At 51.1% G+C, this 17,654-nt stretch overlaps 6 protein-coding genes across 6 annotated transcripts; 2 read left to right on the forward strand and 4 right to left on the reverse strand.

Annotated features, from left to right (window-relative positions):
• The first annotated feature begins 20 nt into the window (after positions 1-20).
• On the forward strand, positions 21-2,299 carry TrAFT101_002574 (uncharacterized protein). Its single transcript, XM_024902329.2, has 2 exons — positions 21-1,273; positions 1,354-2,299. The coding sequence occupies exons 1-2, from the start codon at positions 121-123 to the stop codon at positions 2,091-2,093; spliced, it is 1,893 nt and encodes a 630-aa protein (XP_024763692.1). The 5' UTR covers positions 21-120; the 3' UTR covers positions 2,094-2,299.
• On the reverse strand, positions 2,270-3,814 carry TrAFT101_002575 (uncharacterized protein). The gene has a single exon (XM_024902330.2). The coding sequence runs from the start codon at positions 3,656-3,658 to the stop codon at positions 2,465-2,467; it is 1,194 nt and encodes a 397-aa protein (XP_024763693.2). The 5' UTR covers positions 3,659-3,814; the 3' UTR covers positions 2,270-2,464.
• A 616-nt stretch (positions 3,815-4,430) lies between these two features.
• TrAFT101_002576 (uncharacterized protein) lies at positions 4,431-4,592 on the reverse strand (the record flags this gene model as incomplete). The annotated part of the gene is made up of 1 exon (XM_066126648.1): positions 4,431-4,592. The coding sequence occupies one exon, from the start codon at positions 4,590-4,592 to the stop codon at positions 4,431-4,433; it is 162 nt and encodes a 53-aa protein (XP_065982752.1).
• A 409-nt stretch (positions 4,593-5,001) lies between these two features.
• Positions 5,002-7,223, reverse strand: TrAFT101_002577 (uncharacterized protein). The gene is made up of 5 exons (XM_066126649.1): positions 6,759-7,223; positions 6,662-6,704; positions 6,519-6,598; positions 6,106-6,460; positions 5,002-6,040 (listed from the first exon to the last, which is right to left on the reverse strand). The coding sequence occupies exons 1-5, from the start codon at positions 7,037-7,039 to the stop codon at positions 5,975-5,977; spliced, it is 825 nt and encodes a 274-aa protein (XP_065982753.1). The 5' UTR covers positions 7,040-7,223; the 3' UTR covers positions 5,002-5,974.
• Positions 7,224-12,665: 5,442 nt separating this feature from the next.
• On the forward strand, positions 12,666-15,412 carry TrAFT101_002578 (uncharacterized protein). The gene is made up of 2 exons (XM_024901742.2): positions 12,666-13,729; positions 13,824-15,412. Exons 1-2 carry the CDS (start codon positions 13,122-13,124, stop codon positions 15,328-15,330), a joined length of 2,115 nt encoding a protein of 704 aa, XP_024763697.1. The 5' UTR covers positions 12,666-13,121; the 3' UTR covers positions 15,331-15,412.
• Positions 15,413-16,038: 626 nt separating this feature from the next.
• TrAFT101_002579 (uncharacterized protein) lies at positions 16,039-17,515 on the reverse strand (the record flags this gene model as incomplete). Its single annotated transcript, XM_024899415.2, has 2 exons — positions 16,039-17,110; positions 17,184-17,515. The coding sequence occupies 2 exons, from the start codon at positions 17,513-17,515 to the stop codon at positions 16,039-16,041; spliced, it is 1,404 nt and encodes a 467-aa protein (XP_024763698.2).
• Between the last annotated feature and the right edge of the window lie 139 nt (positions 17,516-17,654).

A 17,654-nucleotide genomic window follows, 5' to 3' on the forward strand; every position in this document is an offset into this window, starting at 1 on the left:
CATGCCATGACCAAGCCAGGATTTCCATCCATACGAACGCACCCTGGTGCAAGAAGAGTGGGAAAAAAGAAGAAAATAAAAAGGGAATAAGGGAATACAAGAAGGCCTGACTTACAGAATATGCGGCTTCTCAACACCAAAACCTACCAGATCATTGAATTCTTCGACTACAACATCCCGGAATATGCGATCCTGTCTCACACCTGGGGCGATGAGGAGCTGACATACCAGGATTTGACCCAGTCAATAGACCTCGCCCGCCAGAGGAAGCCCCAAGGCTTCGCCAAAGTCGAGGGCGCATGTGCGCTCGCCCAGTCCGAGGGCTACGCCTACATCTGGATCGATACCTGCTGCATCGACAAGACGAGCAGCGCGGAGCTGTCCGAGGCCATCAACTCCATGTACTCGTGGTATCGCGGGTCGGCCATCTGCTATGCCTACCTGGTCGATGCGGAGCATTGCTTCAGTCCGGAATTCAGAAACAGCCGCTGGTTCACGAGAGGGTGGACTCTGCAGGAGCTCATCGCCCCGAGGGACGTTGTCTTCTACTCCAAGGACTGGAAACTGCTCGGCCGCAAGTCTCTGCTCAAGGGCCTGCTGTCTGAAATCACGGGCATCGACATCAGCGTCCTTGCTGGGGCCGATCCTTCCATCATCACGGTGGCGCGCAAAATGTCCTGGGCGGCTAGCAGGATGACGACGAGGGTCGAGGATACGGCGTACTGCCTGATGGGCCTCTTCTCGGTCTCTATACCGCTGATCTACGGCGAGGGCAAGAATGCCTTCTTTCGGCTGCAAGAGGAGATCATCAAGACGGTTGACGACCAGTCCATCTTTGCGTGGGTAGTGCCCGAGCTGGAGCATCCCAACCAGCAGCTTTTTGGGCTCCTGGCCGAGTCCCCAAGTGCCTTTAAACATACCGGCAAGCTGGTCTTCCCCTTCGCAACCAGTCGTCCTTCCAGGCGGGCGGCCCAGATTGTGAACAGGAGCCTGCAGGTCGAGCTGTTGGTCCAGCCGCAGGACATGTTCATGATGCAGAACGATAACCCTGCGTATCGTCGGCTGCCGCGCGGTCTTCAGTCAAACTATTATCTCGCCGCTCTGGGGTGCAGATTTGGTCCGTCTGGCGACTTTTCTCCCTGTATAGATATCTGTGCTCTGGATGAAGGCAATTCCCAGTTCGCGAGGGTCAACCCTTGGATACTTCGCGAGACGCATTTGGATTCTACTACCATGTCGTTACGATCGAGACAGCATTCTGATTCTTGGCTCTGTAAGTGATTGCTCGTTCCTTGGACAGGCGTTTCAGTAAACTTGCTGGTGCTGACGATGGAACTGCGGACAACGATTAAGATCAGATCACTACATACTTTGAACAGTTATTCCGGGATCCGAAAGTCTGGGATTCTCGTTTAGTCTCAGTCTCCCAGATCCCTCGTGAATCCACCTCTCTCGGTTTCCGCATCCAGCTTCTCAGCAGCGGCATCAGCACCAGGGAAGGCTTCCCCGCCGACCGATGGTATCGCGATAATCGGGTCCTCCAAGGATCATACCAGGTGCAAGACACATACCCGGGCGGCCTGCTCCGCTTTGAACGGCGCCACGATGGCGAAAAGAATGAGGGAATCACCCGGTCGATCGAGGGTGTTGTGCGCATTGGAGTCTCAGACGTGAGCCAAGAGCGAAAGGCGCCAATAGGGACGAGAGACTTTACGAGGCAGCAGATGGTGGCGATGAAGCATCCTACGCAGTTCGTTGCGCTTGTGCTAGGCATGGACGTGGTTTACAACTTTGATAGGGCCGGTTGGCGCCAAGAGCCCTGGTGTGCGATGGTGAAGCTTGAGCCGGACATGCAACTTGCGGACTTTAGGTATCAGATTGACTGGGAAGAACGGAGGTCTAGCATGTTTGATTGCTCTTCGATTGGCGCTTTCTTGATGGCAAACATTGTGATGTTGCCCGAGGACAATCTGTATACGGCTCAGCTTGAATGTAGGCACATGAGTGACTCATCGGCGTCTTGGTGGACGTGGGTATTTGGAGATGTGCCAGAGTATGAGGGTAGTGATGATAGAGTCTGGAGAGTCCGCTAGAAAGAAACAACTATGATGAGTTTGATGTCTGATAGATGAGTGTGCGGAAGCATTACAAAGGAGCTGTGCGCAGGATATGCTTCCAAGTAAGACGTCACCTCCTTATCCAAGGCTCTTTTCCTACAAATGAAGTAAGAGGAAGCACATTATTGCAGTAGAATGCATTGAATTTAGTAGACGAGCAATTTAGAAAAGCTATAATGCCCGGGAGCGGTTAAAATAATGGCGAATATAGCCAGATCCCCTACCCTAAGCCTCGATTTGTTTACATGCTTCCCCTTACCCGAGCTGCACCAAACCCCCTTAAACTCCCAGTAACAGCAAAATAAATTGTTCTAAAAGCTCAGCCAGAGTCCCAAAATCTCCATCAATCACTGACCGCGGTGTCCACAGCATTCATGGCCGCCGCAATACGCTTCAAAGTGACTGCTACTACCAGTGCTGCTGCTGTCGGTGACATTGATGCTACTGGCTTCATCATGATTGACATCTTGCGGAGCACCAAACTTTGGCCAATTCGAAAAAGTGCTTGGCGCCGCAGATGCTGTGCTTTTCGAGTTTCCAGCCATGTTGATGCCCGTTACGCCTGATGAAAATGCCATTGTCTGAGCTCCAGAAAAGGGATTATGAAACCCCATGCTGTATGGGCCCCCGAAAGGGGTGCTTCTCTGCGATGACAGCTGCTGTAGCTTCAATGAGCCCACAATCATCATCTCGTCTGTACGTTTCATCTGTCTCATAGTCTTCTCCATCCTCTTCTTCGCGGCGCATTCGTCATCCTGCAAGTCTCTCAAGACATCCAACTTTCTCATCCAAGCCTCGCTCTCGCGAACAGATTGAGCCTTTGGGGCGATCACCCCTCCAGTGAGAGCGCCGATTGCGGCAGGGCCGATGAGGATATCCATCTTGTGGCACATAAAGTCCAGGGGGCTTTGGAAGAAGAGATCCCATGCCGTCTGCTCTATGAGTTGCTCGGTGCGGGCGAGGTGCAGCTGTGTCTCGTGGTGGCGCTGCTGAAGGGTGTTTTGGACGTGGCGGAGGATATGTATACTTGCAGATACACGCTGTTCCTGATCAAGTCTGGCAGAAAAGGAGGGGTATTGGTTGAGTTCCGGGGACTTTGATGATGAGGATGGTGGTGACAAGCCGCCTGGATTGAGAGGAGTGGCTTGATGGCCGTAGTGCGTTTGGAAATGCTGTTTATATTTCTCCTGAAGGCGTGAAAATGCGAGTAACGGGTTAGATGCCTGCTGCTGGAACGGTATGTTGAAGCTCTGCCCGGGGAACAATGTTGGGGGCGGCCAGCGCATGTGAGGCTCCTGATTAACACCGTTGGTTGAAGGAGAAGTGCTCGGAGTCTCGGATTGAGATGCAGACATGTTGGCAAACTGTTCTCGGATGGCGTCACGAGCCTTCAAAGTCGAACTGCTCGCATCCATCTTCGCAAAACGGTGCAAGTGAGGCTTCTTGGAGGACGTAGATGGAGCAGATGTTGGTGAGTTGTCGAGGTTGGAGTAGGCTGAAAGAACAGAGAGGAGAAGAGGCCGTGGTGTTGCGAGAAGCATCTTTATGCTGAATGACAGGACAGTGATTCAGAGTGTTTGAAAGAGTCCGTGTTGTCAAAAGAGCGGTCTTGCTGTCAATCAGAGAGACTGCAGCTGTGAAAAGTGCAGACGAAGAGCGACTACTCTGCTCATTTGAGAGTGACCACACTGTTGCTTATTATTTTCGGGGCAGTGATGGAGCTCATACACGGATATTCAGACAAATACTTGTTTATTTCACCGTTTCAAGACATTCAAGCTCGTGAGATGCACCGACGGTGAGTCATCATCACAACGAAAGTGGCGGTCATTGGTTACTCTTGAATTGCTTCTTGTATTCGTGCTCTTCAATACCTCAGCAAAAACAAGTCTTTGCATCTCATCCGCGCTGGGATATACACATATATTCATCACTCTCATTATATAGTCGTACCAATATCCATCAGATCTCATATAGTATATCCAAAACTTAGGGCCACCGTAAAACCCTGTGAATGCTTCCTCAAAAAAAGCACAAGAACTCATAAAGCCAGTTTAAATCCAAGCATGTAAAATGGCTCATTTATCCAACGAGGGGAGAAAAAAAAAATATAAAAATAACAGAACCCAGCGCCTCATACTTCATAAGCAGAAGAGAGATAAAAAAAAAAGGATCATCATCTCTGATGACCTTTGTCAAAGCATCTAACAATCTCAGCACAAGAACCCTCCCCCCCAGGCTCAATATTAACACACGCAAAAGGCGCACGTGTTCAACAGTCCCAGAAAGGAAGAAATTCTTGCTCAATCAGTGTTAGTCTGCCAGGCTCTGAGACTGGCTGCTACTCGACACAGACGTCACGCTGAGCTCTCGGCGCGCTCCATGCACCAGCTTGTAGATGCCAAAGGAAATGGCCGCCAAGACGATGAAGAGGACGATGATGATGATGGCAATGACGTAGTTGCGTTGTGTCATGGCGACGGGTCGAGATCCCCGGCTTGGGGATCGAGAGTGCTTTTGTATGGGTTTTGTTTTGCGGTGAAGGTTTGTTTATGATGGGTATTTGGTTGTGTGGATGAAGCCTGGGCGGTGTAGTTGACGCGCTTGTCTCGTATTTATCGCTTCACGGAACAAGATCAGCGTAAAAGCTGAGTAGAATGCGTTGGCGGACGGACTGAGCTGAGGCCCGATTAGCAACTGGTTCATCCTGCATCAATCGGAAAACGAGGCGGCGACGTACATACCAAACAACGAGTCTCGTCACCGCAAAAACAACAGCGGGTCCAACACCACGAACAAAAGACGCTGATTGATGAAGTTATCCAAGAAGAATTTCCCAAAAAGGTAATGAACAATTCAAGAAAGATCACTCAATCAAAGCGCTTTCGTCGTTCATAAAATGAATAGATCAACAAACAAGGAGGACACAAAAACAAAGAGGCCCTTCCCGCGTACACGATAAATATGCCCGTCCCCCCCAGCTATATGTACGCCGTTGCCCCGCCACTCCATTTTCGCAAAAAAAATCGCAAGGCTGGGAATGCCACCACGCTTTCTTGCTTGTCGTACCTGGGACTAGCTGATGTGGCTTACGTCTTTCTTACCCCTGTAACCGGCCGTAATGACCCGCTGATTTTCTCACTAGCAGTTCGTAACTTGCGTACGGCGCGCAGGGGCCGAGCAAGAGGAGCTGAGGCTTTGCTGTTTCAGTGGAGCCCGATTGTGTCTTCCTAACCTCATAATTATGGGAGAGATATACCTACTTGTAGCTGCGTTGGTGGCATGTCATTGGCCAAGCATAAGAAACAGCTGTGTGTTGGTGACTGGTTGAAACATGATGAGTAATGAATACGGAAGACGGAAGGAACATTCTAAACCCCTGTCGCTATAAGCTCTCTGCCGCGGCTGTTCTGTCGCGTGTAAGTTCGTCGTGTGCGCGTCGGCCAATAAGTAGCTTCATTCAGCCATTCACGATCAAGTAGTAACGTCATGAAGAATACAAAGACAAACGGCATTCAGCAAGGAATACCTCCAGCAGTTGATACATATACACTGCACTGCAGTCAGTACTACTTCCATTATCATTGAATAGAAGCTAGTCGCGTAGACACTAATGGCAAAAACCAATATAATTCCGAAATCGTGGCTTGTGAGAAAACAGAGACGAAGATTAAATAAACGTTAGACCCAAAACAATCCACATACGCCGGCCCTCATCTGATAAGTGTAGAAGCGTAGGGGGAAAAAAAAGGTCAATCCTGCGCAGCACATTCACGAGACAGGGAGGGGGGGGGAACCAAATACTTTGTCCCTCTTCATTCCTTTCCAACGTCTTCTCACGTGAGCGTTGTAACTCTTCATTCAGTCAACTGCCTATTCTCTTCTCTGATGATCCGCACATGGCGTTCGTAAAATGCCAACATCTGCACCCAAAGAAATTAGCCCCTCGTGTCCAGACTCGCGAAAATCAAAGTTGAGGCATGCTTACCTTTTGCGGGCACTTCTTGTAAATGACCTTTGTGTCGTGCTTCGTCTTACGTCCGTTTTTCCACACAAGGTAAACAATGAGCCGCCCGCTGCCTTCGTCTTCGCAAGCGTCAATCGTATCGATTTCATCCTCCCACGATCCTGCTGGAGGACTCCATTTATCCGATGTCGCCGGGGGCGCCGATTCGCTAGGATGTGTTCCGTTTCTCTTAGAGCGCTTTGTATTGGCAGCTTGCGCTGTGCCGGTCGTACGGCTGCGCTTCTTGCCTTTGGCAGCCTCGTGTGTTTCCTCGAATATCTTTTCTCGACCGCCTATAGATTCGAGGTAGCTAGACAGAATATCGCCTGCTGATTCTCTAAGCGTAATACAGTCAGTCCAACGACTCGCTTAGCGTACCGCAACCACAAACATACTGTAAATTCTCCTCGGGCTCCCACGTCATGTCCGACTTTTTCTCGTATCCCTCCCATTTGACGTGAAATTTCAACGTTCCCTAAGCGGCGTCAGTCGTGCCTAGGGGATATATCGGTTTTTTTTATGAGCATATCTTCCATACATCTTCGTCGATCATATGCTTCTTGATTGCTTCAACGATGAACCTATTAATGACGGTTAGAGTCAAGGCCTCCTTATGTGGAACTAGATTGTCGTACACATCATCGTCGAGCTCTTCCTCAGAGTTCTCCGCATCGTCCTCTGGGTCCACTTCCGCGTATACGCCCACCTCTACGCCAGTCGACGCTTTCTGTTCCTTCCTACTAGGTCTTCCGTTTCTCCGGGGTAGTGTAAGCGCGTCGTGCGCGTCGCCTGTGTCGCTGGATATCGAGGTTGACTTGCGCGGAGACTTGATGGGTTGCGCAGTCTCATAGTCCGAGGTCTCCTCGTCGCTGAGTGCTAGTCTTTTCTTAGCAGGTGGCCTTCCTCTCGGCGCCATGATGCAACGATGAGAAACGATTGGTGAAGTTGGAGTGAAAGCTTCAGGCAGGTACAGGAATAGTTAAGCTGGCACCGACTGCCTGGGGTTGCAGGCGCCCGCCAGCTGGCAGCAACGAAGGACTCCAAAACGACAAACAACAACAAATGAAGAGCACTTACCTGGCGGCATCGTCGTAATCGTTCAATTCAATTGATAATTGGAGAAAAATTGAATCTGCGATTCAAAGCGGCGCAAGCGGCGCAAACCTGACGATGTTCAGTAAGCAAACGCGCTAGGCAGCGCAATTCCCAAGCTTTGGTGTTGCCCCAGCCACCAGTGACGCTGGATCACGTGATTACCTGCGAGAGAGCCAAAGAGCTTCCTGCCATGAAATCATCTAGTACAGAGTATATCGCTCAGTTTTACATGATTCGAGCCTTCACAAGCTCTTATCTCTAGTGTTCTCGCCCCTCGTTAGTTGTTGGTCTTGGTGAATTGAATGCTCCTTGTTTCTATGCCACAAGTCCGTCCGTGCCAGCACACATGCTCACAGTAGTTTGCCTGTTAACAAACAATATCACCTAGCGAGTTGGATGGAAACCTGTATCTGTGCGCACACAATCAACGCGAAGAATCTTTCGACACTTTTTTAGTATTGTCATTATTTTCTGTTTATTCTGAGGCATAGAATCGAGTATGATCTCGCTGTCGTTATTCCATATAGCTTTATCAACTGAGAAAGCTTGCAGCAGAGGTTGAACAGCCATATTTTGGTCTTTACCCTGCTTCATATGGTGTCGTTCGATGACAGTTTGTTGTTGTTTTATTGCCTCTCACACATATAAACCAATTTTTAAAGAAAAAGTTGCCCTTTACGTCGAGCGTAACGTCATCAGCTCGTCTCGCATGGCGATATCCGGGATCCCGGCTATCGCTGGGCCCCATAGAACCATCTTGAAGGGCAGGTAAGCAGAACTTTTGTAGACAGCAGCGCTCTGTTGTTCATCTCGTGAATTAAGCCGAGGCTGTCGAGTGCACTGTATAAACTGAGTGCCGAGCACTTTGCCTTCATATGCCATCGATTGTCGACACATTCATGAATACGGCATGCTGAGCGATAGCCGACCATAGTAAGTCTGCGTTGGCGGCGGGATAAACTACTGTATGCAGCATGTCCTGAAACAAACCAGACATCAGGCCATCCTGCCCTCGTCCTTATAATTACGCCGGTTCTGGTTGATCAGGGCCGGCGTCGGGAAAACAGCAAAACATGAATCGGAGACACCACACCACACCGGGGGCTACATCCAACTTGGCTTGCATAAAGGGCCGGAAGGATGATGGTGTTGCGAGGCTTACACCAGCTCTCATCATGGGACGTTGTCGGCAGGACGTCGCATTAATTTAAACATGCATATGCTAATATGTCTCGCAGGCGCGCCATTTTTCTTTCCTCTGTCTAGCCGAAGTATTAGGCTATTCTTAGCACAGCCTTGGAAAGAGTCTGGTAGCAAGTAGTGGTAATGCCTTCTTGGTGCTTTGTCCACAATTATTCGCCCGAGCAGGCACTCGTCGTAAATCGACGTAGGTGCAAGCATGGTTACTAACATCAGATCATACATACCTACTATATGGGTTGGTCCGCTTTTCGGCAGAATCACATGCTGCTAGCACTGAGCGCCTTTATTGTGGGCGCTAGCCAAGCGCTCGCTCAACGCCGGCTTGGGAAGCCATCGCTTATTAGTTTACGAGACGAGAGTGCTGCTGCTACAGTCCTTTGCTGCTATAGTACTTCTAAGAACTTTGCAGGCCAAACGTCAAAATTTGAGCGCTACTGCTGTACTCATGACAGCATCAGGTACGGCGTAACTCATGTCGAGATCGCCAAAAGTGCCACGGTCCGGGGATCCGAGCCCACCAAATTAAAGCAAACAGTAAGAAACCAGCGCGGCAAGGCGCGAAGCGTTGCCGGTTCGAGAAGGCCGGCCGATTGCCACACCGGATGCCCGCTAGGCTTCGCGCAGCCACACTCACAACCGGCAGCAAGGGACCTAGCCAGGGGTAAGATCGCTTCAGATTTCAATGGATCTTTGCAGAATGTCTTAGTGGGAGGTGCTGCTCCTACTCCTACTCTGCTGCTCTGTGGTAGTGCTATTGCAACGCTGACCGTGGAGGGTACTTGATGAGACGCGTGTAATTTGCCCGCGTAGCTCTGGTGTCTCGTGTGCAGCCGGCTTGCCGCAATAAGTAGCATCTTGCGGATACACGGAATAGATCGGCCCAGCTATGGGTGTATCGAGATGCGATCTCGAGGCGAGATAGGGTGCTGAAGGAACGATTTTCAGTAGCACCACACCAAAACGAAGGCACACCCTGGGCCACAGCATGGAGCTAGCACTATTAGCTCTCCAGCTAGTTATAGGCGCGACCAGGTAGGTGAGCAGCAGCTGTAGCCGCCGTTGAGAACTTACATCTCAGTTTGCTATTACAGTATAATAGCCCCGAGACAGCGATTCAAAAGTCCGTGGACGGAGTATTGGAGCTGTTGGACCTGCGCAAAGTATTATTAGTATCTGATGCCTCATATCCGCTAGGCGTCCAGCCCATTCCATACACTCCAACAACCAGTATGCAGTGCGAGGTGGGGCGACCTTGCTGCTTGAGACTCGGCGTGTAGATGAAAGATTGCACCGTACGCAATGCTACCTGCTGGCTGTAATATCTCGATCCCTCAGAGCAATTGCGAGACACAAGTCGCGCTGTCGGCGATTACGTACCATGTATCCAATACCATGTCATAGACTCACCCATGGGGGACGTTGTTCCCCGGCTGTAAAAGCTCTCAGCCGCAACAATCCAGGGATAGAGAAGCGGCCGAACGTGGCCCCCCTCCATAAAAATGACTTGAGACAATGTCTTGTATTAAAGGAGATTTTGAGACCGGCGCCGGTACACGGAAGCTTTCCGGCTGGATCTTGTACAGTATTCGTATGTCTGTCTAGGCAGTTCTCGTTCCTCACTCTCTCCATCAAGAATGGAGCAGTCCAAACATGATTGTAGCAATAGGTATTACCTGTGGCCAGAACACAAAAATTACCTGTCATGGAGCGACCAATTCTTCTTCTAGGGAGCGCATGCGCGCCTCACTTTCTTTGGCTAGGTAAAAGTGTCATCCTGGGACCGCCGTACCCCGGTTGTGTGAGCTTATGCTAGCTAAAATTTGACCGGCTTAACGCTAATCGCACCAATGCCAGCCTGGCTGACCATCAACGCATTTTATCGCTGCTAGATGAAGTTTTTTGTATATGAGGGAGCTGTATTTCGCGGCTTATCCTATCAGAAGGCTACCAAGTACCCTACCATACCTATGATGTTATAATCTCAGCAGCACCTGTAGTCTGCCTCTGTACGGAACGACGCCGCAAAGTACCAATTGGAGGAGATATCACCGAAAATAGTTGGGCCTGTGACGAGGGACCCGCCATCCTACATGCTCATGCACGGCGACTAGGTACTACTGCTGTATGTACCAGCAGCAGTAGGTTCACGAGCCTGGCTAGACACACAGGTTGGCTGTTGGCCAACGGCCGAATAACGACGCGGGAGTGATATGATAGCTCCAGAATGGACAAGGGTCAGCCTCCGTGGGATGACGAGCGATCCTTGGCCACCAATTTGACACAACTTTGGCTCTGTTAGGGAGTCGCCTCATCATACCTTGAAGCAGTGTCCATACGTGTATAGAGTAAGCGCCTTGCTGCTGGCTCAACTCAGAAGGCAGACGGCTTCGTCTCGGGGTCAAAGTTCGACCAGACCGTCAACCCCTGGACGGTCTGGGTGATCTCCCGAAATAAGGACCCCTGAGCCCTCGGATCTTTTTAATCTGACCTGTATTCGGAGGGCGAAATACTAGTGCCCGGGAGAGCACTCGGTTTTCGCAGGCAAATTACCAGAGGAACAACGATGCTTTGTGCAGAATGAGGGATTGTCTGCTGTGATGCTGGCAACCCTCCATCTCAAGGCCGTAGCTGGGAATGATGGCCTGAACAAACATACCGCCAGCTAGCTCGGAATTCCCGCCCTTCTGTCACTTTCCTGGACATCAAGCAATTGGCCCCAACGGTAAAGCACGCTAGACATTCAGGTCTTCTCTTCCGATGGCCACGCCATTCATTCGTCGACGGCGCTCGGCCGGCCTGGATCTTTTGCAATTCGGCTGGTACGAAGTAGGGTGGTTGGTACCGGTGCAGGAGAGGTGGGATCGCGTGCAGTTCGCATGCAAGAATGAAGCGATTGGATTCAAGGACGCCACGAGAAAGCAGCCAGCTATGCCCTTGGCATCCGGCTAGCTCGATACGCTCCTTTGAATGGCAGCTGGGATACGTCCACGTTACTCCTGAGATGGTTCCGATCGCTGCCACCCTTGCTGGCGAGCGTTGATCAAGCCTGCGAGCCCGGGTTCGCGTTGCCCAGACGCTGCCGGCGCGTAGAGAGTGCGTAGAGAGCATCCTGGTGATGACTCGGCTTGCCTTGTCTTGTCCTGTGACCTGTATTCAGCTGCCGCACTCCGTATTCCGCATGCTGGACTCCATGCCCGTAAGGCAGTGCCAGACAAGCATCCTGACAGGTATCTGGCCCAGCATCTGCGAAGGTCGACGGATAGGGTGCGTGCCCGTACGAGGCCTGTGCTGGAGCCGGACCAGACGCAGCATTGGAAGAGGGGCCGGACCATGATATAAGTTACTCCGTACAAAGTATATACACGTCCAGCAGCAGGGCACTGCCTCGATGCGAGCTGGCAGGCGCCATGACAGTCTCCTGCAAGGCTCCTTCCTTCGGCGGGTGCCCCATCAGACGGTCAATATCCAGACGCAATACCCCGTTGCTCCTGCGTCGAACTGACGCCGCTACCGTACGCCAGGCGGGTTCCAGGTACCTTTGGCGTGCCAGCCCACTAATGCCACCGTAAGTTAAAGTAACCTGAAAGGTGGACAGTTCTATGAACGGGAAGGACCAGACGCCTACCCTCCCGTATCTTGGATGCGTTGATGATGCCTACCTAGTAGTACTAGCAGGAACACATACCCCAGTAGCTACCTACCTATGCGTCCTGCCAAGCAGCAGTATTACTCCCGAGCCGTAGGTATGCCAGCGCCCGCACATGCCCTGTTTCCAGCCCGGCCTCTCTTCTGCAACTCGTACATAGGTGCCCGACTCGTCTCAGCTTTCTCTCAGCCCGGCTTCAGCGGCAGAGGGCCTGACCGAACTATCGGACAACTCACTGCAGCCCATGCTCCCGCCAGCAAACCGCGGTCACGATCGGCACGAATCGACCCCCGTTCACCCGCACCGTGAGTGGACAGTCCCTTTGCGACGTCGCTGACAGCTGCTGGCGACCGCGACTAGCCTGGGGGGCCGGTTTCTGGCGCAGCGCCGCTGGCCAGGGGTCCTGCCACACCATCTGGCGCCTAGCGGTGGGCGATTCTAGCGGGTGCCAGCGCCTGGGCTGCCCGCTACGAGCCGCCTATGGCGCCTGGAAGCTGTGCGCTGCGGATCCCGGGCCAGGTCCTGGTGGGGAGTGGCTTCTAGTGTTCCTTTTCGGCCATGGCAGGCGTCCCGCTGGAGGTTCCACCCCTGAGCCGGTTCACCACCTAAAAAAAAAATTAAAGGTTTCCCACGACTTCTCCTGATTCTGAGCTTGTCACGAGGGGGAATTGGGTGAGCTGTTTCTGGGCCGTCGTTGAGAGGATTTCTCCTGCTTGCTTCCCGCATTGGCATTTTCCCTGTCCTGTGTCGCTTGTGGTTTGAATAAGCATCTTCCCCCTCGAGGGCGATTTGCCTACCCACGCTCGTTATCAACCGCCCCTGGTTTGCTTCACACGCTCCTTATGATCTTCGAAGGTCCAGCTCCATGAAAGGAGCCACTGGCTTTGGTTGTCTTCTCTCAGACCACCCTCTGTTGTTTTGATTCGTAGCATACGAGAGCCGTCCTCCAACCGATCGATCGCCTCTACAGCCGACTCTGTCCAGCTGTTCGACGTCTCTTCCCTTACGAGCATTGGACATACAACACACTGTCTCTTCTAGAAATTGCCATAGAATGTCTGAAACGCCGCAACCCATTGCCGAGGGCAATCAGCCCAAGGCTGTAAAAGACAAAAACTGCGAATACTGCGGCCAGGCCTTCACCTCGTCATCTCTCGGTCGACATCTTGATCTCTATATCAAGGACAAGAACCCCAAGCCACCGGATGGCATCCACGATGTGGACGCTATCCGGAAGCTCCGTGGCAACATCACTCGGCGCCAACCCCGAGGTTCTTTAGGCGCTCGAAGAGACAATTCAACCCCTGGCAGCACGCCGAAACCAACAGCAGGGAAGTTGGCGCCTGGACAAGACTCAGATGGCTTCAAATCCTCTTTATCAAAAGATGGGCAATACGCCGCTGACTCAGCTGCTAACAAATATCCTTATGCTGCTTCTTGGGAAGCTACTGGCGTAATGAATGACCTCTCTGGCAAAAATGGTTGGGACGGCAGTGCTCCTCAAGATGCTAACAAGCGCTCTGGCCTCTCGAGAAATGTTAGCAAGCAGATGGCACAGAAGGCCCAGTTCGACATCAGACAAAAGCTGACAGATGCAATGGATACTGCAAAGGCTGCTGAGCTGGCACTAAGGGAACTGGTAAGCTCTTGGCGGGCTGCAAAGTAAGTAGTATTTCCTTTTTCTTTCCTTTCTAATGACTATGTCGACTGTGGCGAGTGGATGACATGTAGCTGCAAATGGCTGACATCTATTTAGACAACAGGTTAATGGCAACTCCACGCCTTTTGATTTCGATCCCCATGCTCTGGACTTCCCGGCCCTTACTCTCCAATGTCTCCAGCCGCCCCCTACATTGTTCTCTTCAACCCAACACCCTACATCCACATCCTGGTCTGTACAGTCACCTGGTGAGCGTGAATATGTTGCACTTCAAGCATTCTTCCAAGAAAAATTCAAGACATGGAAAATTACATGCGCTTCCGCTACGACCGCCGTAATAGAAGAGATGGCGTACCCTCCAGTGGGTGGACCGTATAGAGATGCGAGAGAAGCTGTAAAACAGGCCGAGCAAACGGCAGAGAGGCTTGAAAATTCAGTCAATGAACACCTACAGTCTGCGTATGCAGTCTGGGAAGCTTTGTCTGCTCAACGAAGAAGTGACCTCTGGATCCTGGAGCTGGCGCGGGGAGTGAGCCGCAAGCATAAGGAAATGGACAAGATGAAAGAGCAGCAGCATAGGCTCAAACAAGAGAACGCGAATCTGAAATCACACATCGATCAGCTTAATCGGCTGCAACAGCCGAGAGAATACAAGGTGCTCTCACCATCCACCATTCCTCTGGATCGAGATACCATTGCGTATGCCTATGAGCAGAGTGTTATGGGGAGTAAGCTTGTTGGCTATGAGCTAGAGGATCGGCATCTGGACTTGAACGCCGTTGTAGCCAAGTCAATAGAAAGATGGAAGAGTGTCATTGCATCAACCCGCGTTGCAGCTAGCGGGATGCCTGCGCAGCGACCTCTTGAGCAGACGGCAGCTCAGACCCCTGCAGGGAACAGCCAAAGTAGTTCATCGGAGCCTCAGAGCGCGGTTCAAACACCACAGTTGACTCAGCCGCAACCAGTGCAGATTGACAAGAGGCTTTCAAACGCAAGCTCAAACGGACCGGCAAGCGAACAGAGTGCACCCTCTGCCACTAATACGGGGCCGCCGTCAGTCGAAGAAACGAGCGACCAAGATGCCGATGCCGAGATGGAGGATGATGATAGCTTTGCTATGATCCAATCTCCTATTAAGTCAACGCATCCACCCATACAGCAGCGAGCACAGCTTGATGTTGCTCGAGCCCAAGCTCCTATGGCCCAGCAACAGCAACAGCAACAACAACAACCACAGCAGCAGATCCAACAAGCCCAGCAGCAGATCCAACAACAGGTTCAACAACAGGTTCAACAACAGGTTCAGCAGCAGGTTCAACAGCAAGTCCAACAACAAGTCCAACAACAAGTCCACCAACAGGTTCAACAACAAGTACAGCAGCAGCAGGCTCAGCAGCACCAAGCCCAACAACGCAATGCGACAGCGGATATGCGTTTCATGATGCAAAATGGGGCCGGTAGCCCTGCGAGCAGAGCTGCTATGGCTTCTATGAACCGTTCTATGCCGAATATGAACATGGCAGCAATGCAAGCTAATGCAATGCACGGCGGAGATATGAGCATAGCAATGCAGGGAGTCCGCGGCGATATGTATTTGGAATAACAATGTCGACGGGAAAGAGACATGGGAAGAGGGCGTATTTTCGGACGGTTAATAGAAAGGTCTTTTTTTTTTTTTTTTTTTTACACGGCTATACACTGGTCGTCATCGCAACAGCATTCATTCTCAGCGAATTTTCTTCAACTTTTTTTTTCTTTTCTTTTTTTCTTTTTTACTAAAAAATCCTTTTCTTTTTGTCAATGCGGTATAAAATCTCACGATTCTTCAACAAAAAAGGAATATTTGGCATTTTCTGCGCGCTTCGATGTTGTGTTAATATACAAATCGCAACATTAGGCAGGATAGAAGCATATATAGAACGGGAAGAGGAATGGAAGGATGGGAGAATTGGGAGGGGTTTCCAATATTTTCTCTCTCTCTCTTTAATCTTTTTCCATTACATTGTTTTTGTTTATTAATACAATGGCATTGGGTTGATTGAAAGAAAGAGTTGTAAACTTTTGTGGACTTATTGCCGTGCATTGCTCACTAGACATTGAGAGTAAAGAATAGGAGTTAATAAGTGAATTTATACATTGAATTTTCTTGGAGAATGCTTCCCTCCTGCTCTGCTCTATGTAAGTAATATCTAGGTGATTTGAGTTGAGTTTCTTTTACATGAGTTTTTGTTTCTCGGCCTGTATCCAGGCAGTTTTCCTTCTGTTAGGCTTAATATATCATCTATTTATACAAGAAAAAGGTGAACCCCCTTCATGGCTTAATCTGCTTTAATCTCTTTTCAATCAACCGCACAGTTGACTTTGGAACATGCAGTCGGTGAGATAGAACTAAAGCGCCTGTGAGAACAGCAAGAGCGCCAGCCTGATGGGTGGCAGCGAGGTGAGTAGGGACCATGTAGACGAGGGTGGAGATTCCAAGAGCCGCCTGGAGAGTGACAAGGTGAACAAGTCCAGTGGTGCCCTTCTTTGCGTTCCGGGGGAGAGCGGCGAAAACCTTTCCAGTTCGAGAATAAGCCCAAAGGGACAAGATGGTACAGAATGTTGTAATAGCTAAGATTCGGTGATCAAGCTGGACAAGGCTGGGGTTTTCAAGCATGTTGCGCCACCAAAGATCAGAGCGATCCTCCTTGCGAGAGTAGAATTTGTCGAACAGCTCGGACTTGGGAGGAGCGTAGCCAAGACCCATCTTGGGGAACTCGTTGTAGATGAGACCAGCATCGAGGCCAGCGACCAAGGCGCCGGACATGGCAGTGAGGAAAACGAGACCGGTGATGCCAAACACAGAGCGTCTGAGAGTGTTGAGGACGGGGTTCTGAATTGCCTTGATGGCAGTAGCAGCGGCGGCAGGGTCGGCGAGCATACGACGGGTGCGGAGGATGGTAATACCAGACACAAGCATCCAGGAGTAGCAGATGAAGGCGGTAGCCAAATGGGCAGTCAACCGGTACTGAGAGACACGAGGGTGTGAACCAGGGGCAAAGAGATCGTCCTTGAGACCCGATTTGACCATCCACCAGCCAATGAAGCCCTGGACACCGATCAGACTGGAAATGCCGAGCAGGTTGAAAGCCATTTTAGGAGAGACTTTGCGGCGAGCGACGAAGTATAGCGAGGGGAGAACGAAAGAGAGACCAATGAAGCGACCCCAGAGTCGGTGCGTCCATTCCATGTAGTAAATCTTCTTGAATTCATCCAGGTTCATATGAGGGTTGAGGATCTTGAATTCCGGAGAGGCACGGTACTTTTCAAACTCGGCTTCCCAATCGGCAGTTGACATGGGGGGCAAAGAGCCCGTAACAGGTTTCCATTCCGTTATGCTTAGTCTACAATGCGCAATTGTTAGCAGTGTGAGCTGTTATATCTCGAGCCTAATTGGCGTTCTAGGTGAAAGCGTACCCAGACTCAGTTAGCCTTGTAAGTCCACCGAAGACGACGATGCCGAAGACGCTGGCAGCACTGCCCAGCAACCACATAGCAACTCCCTTGCTGGTGGTTTTCTTTGGGAATTCCTTTGAGGCTTGAGCTTGCGCCTGTGCGGCCGCAGCTGCAGCACTCTTGGCCGCCAGGTTTTCCAACGGCTTTGCATCGGCATACCCTCGGGATCGTACGATGTTCAGAATAGGTGAAGGAGAGCGTCGAGGCGCTTGGCGAAGGCATTGATTGCAGACGAAGAACTTGGAGGGCACCTGAAGGGCCGCCCTCCGCATGCCGGCCGCAAAAAGCACCATTTTTGCAATTGTGCGCAATGGCGCTGGATGTGAGGACGGAAGAGCGAAAATGGCACGATATTTCTGGCCTGCGGTATAAGGGTATAAGCCTGCATGTGGTTCGGAGCATAGACAGCGCCGAGGCGGGCACCAATTACGG

The sequence above is a fragment of the Trichoderma asperellum genome, chromosome 2 (genome assembly GCF_020647865.1).
Source record: "Trichoderma asperellum chromosome 2, complete sequence".
Lineage (NCBI taxonomy): Eukaryota > Fungi > Ascomycota > Sordariomycetes > Hypocreales > Hypocreaceae > Trichoderma > Trichoderma asperellum.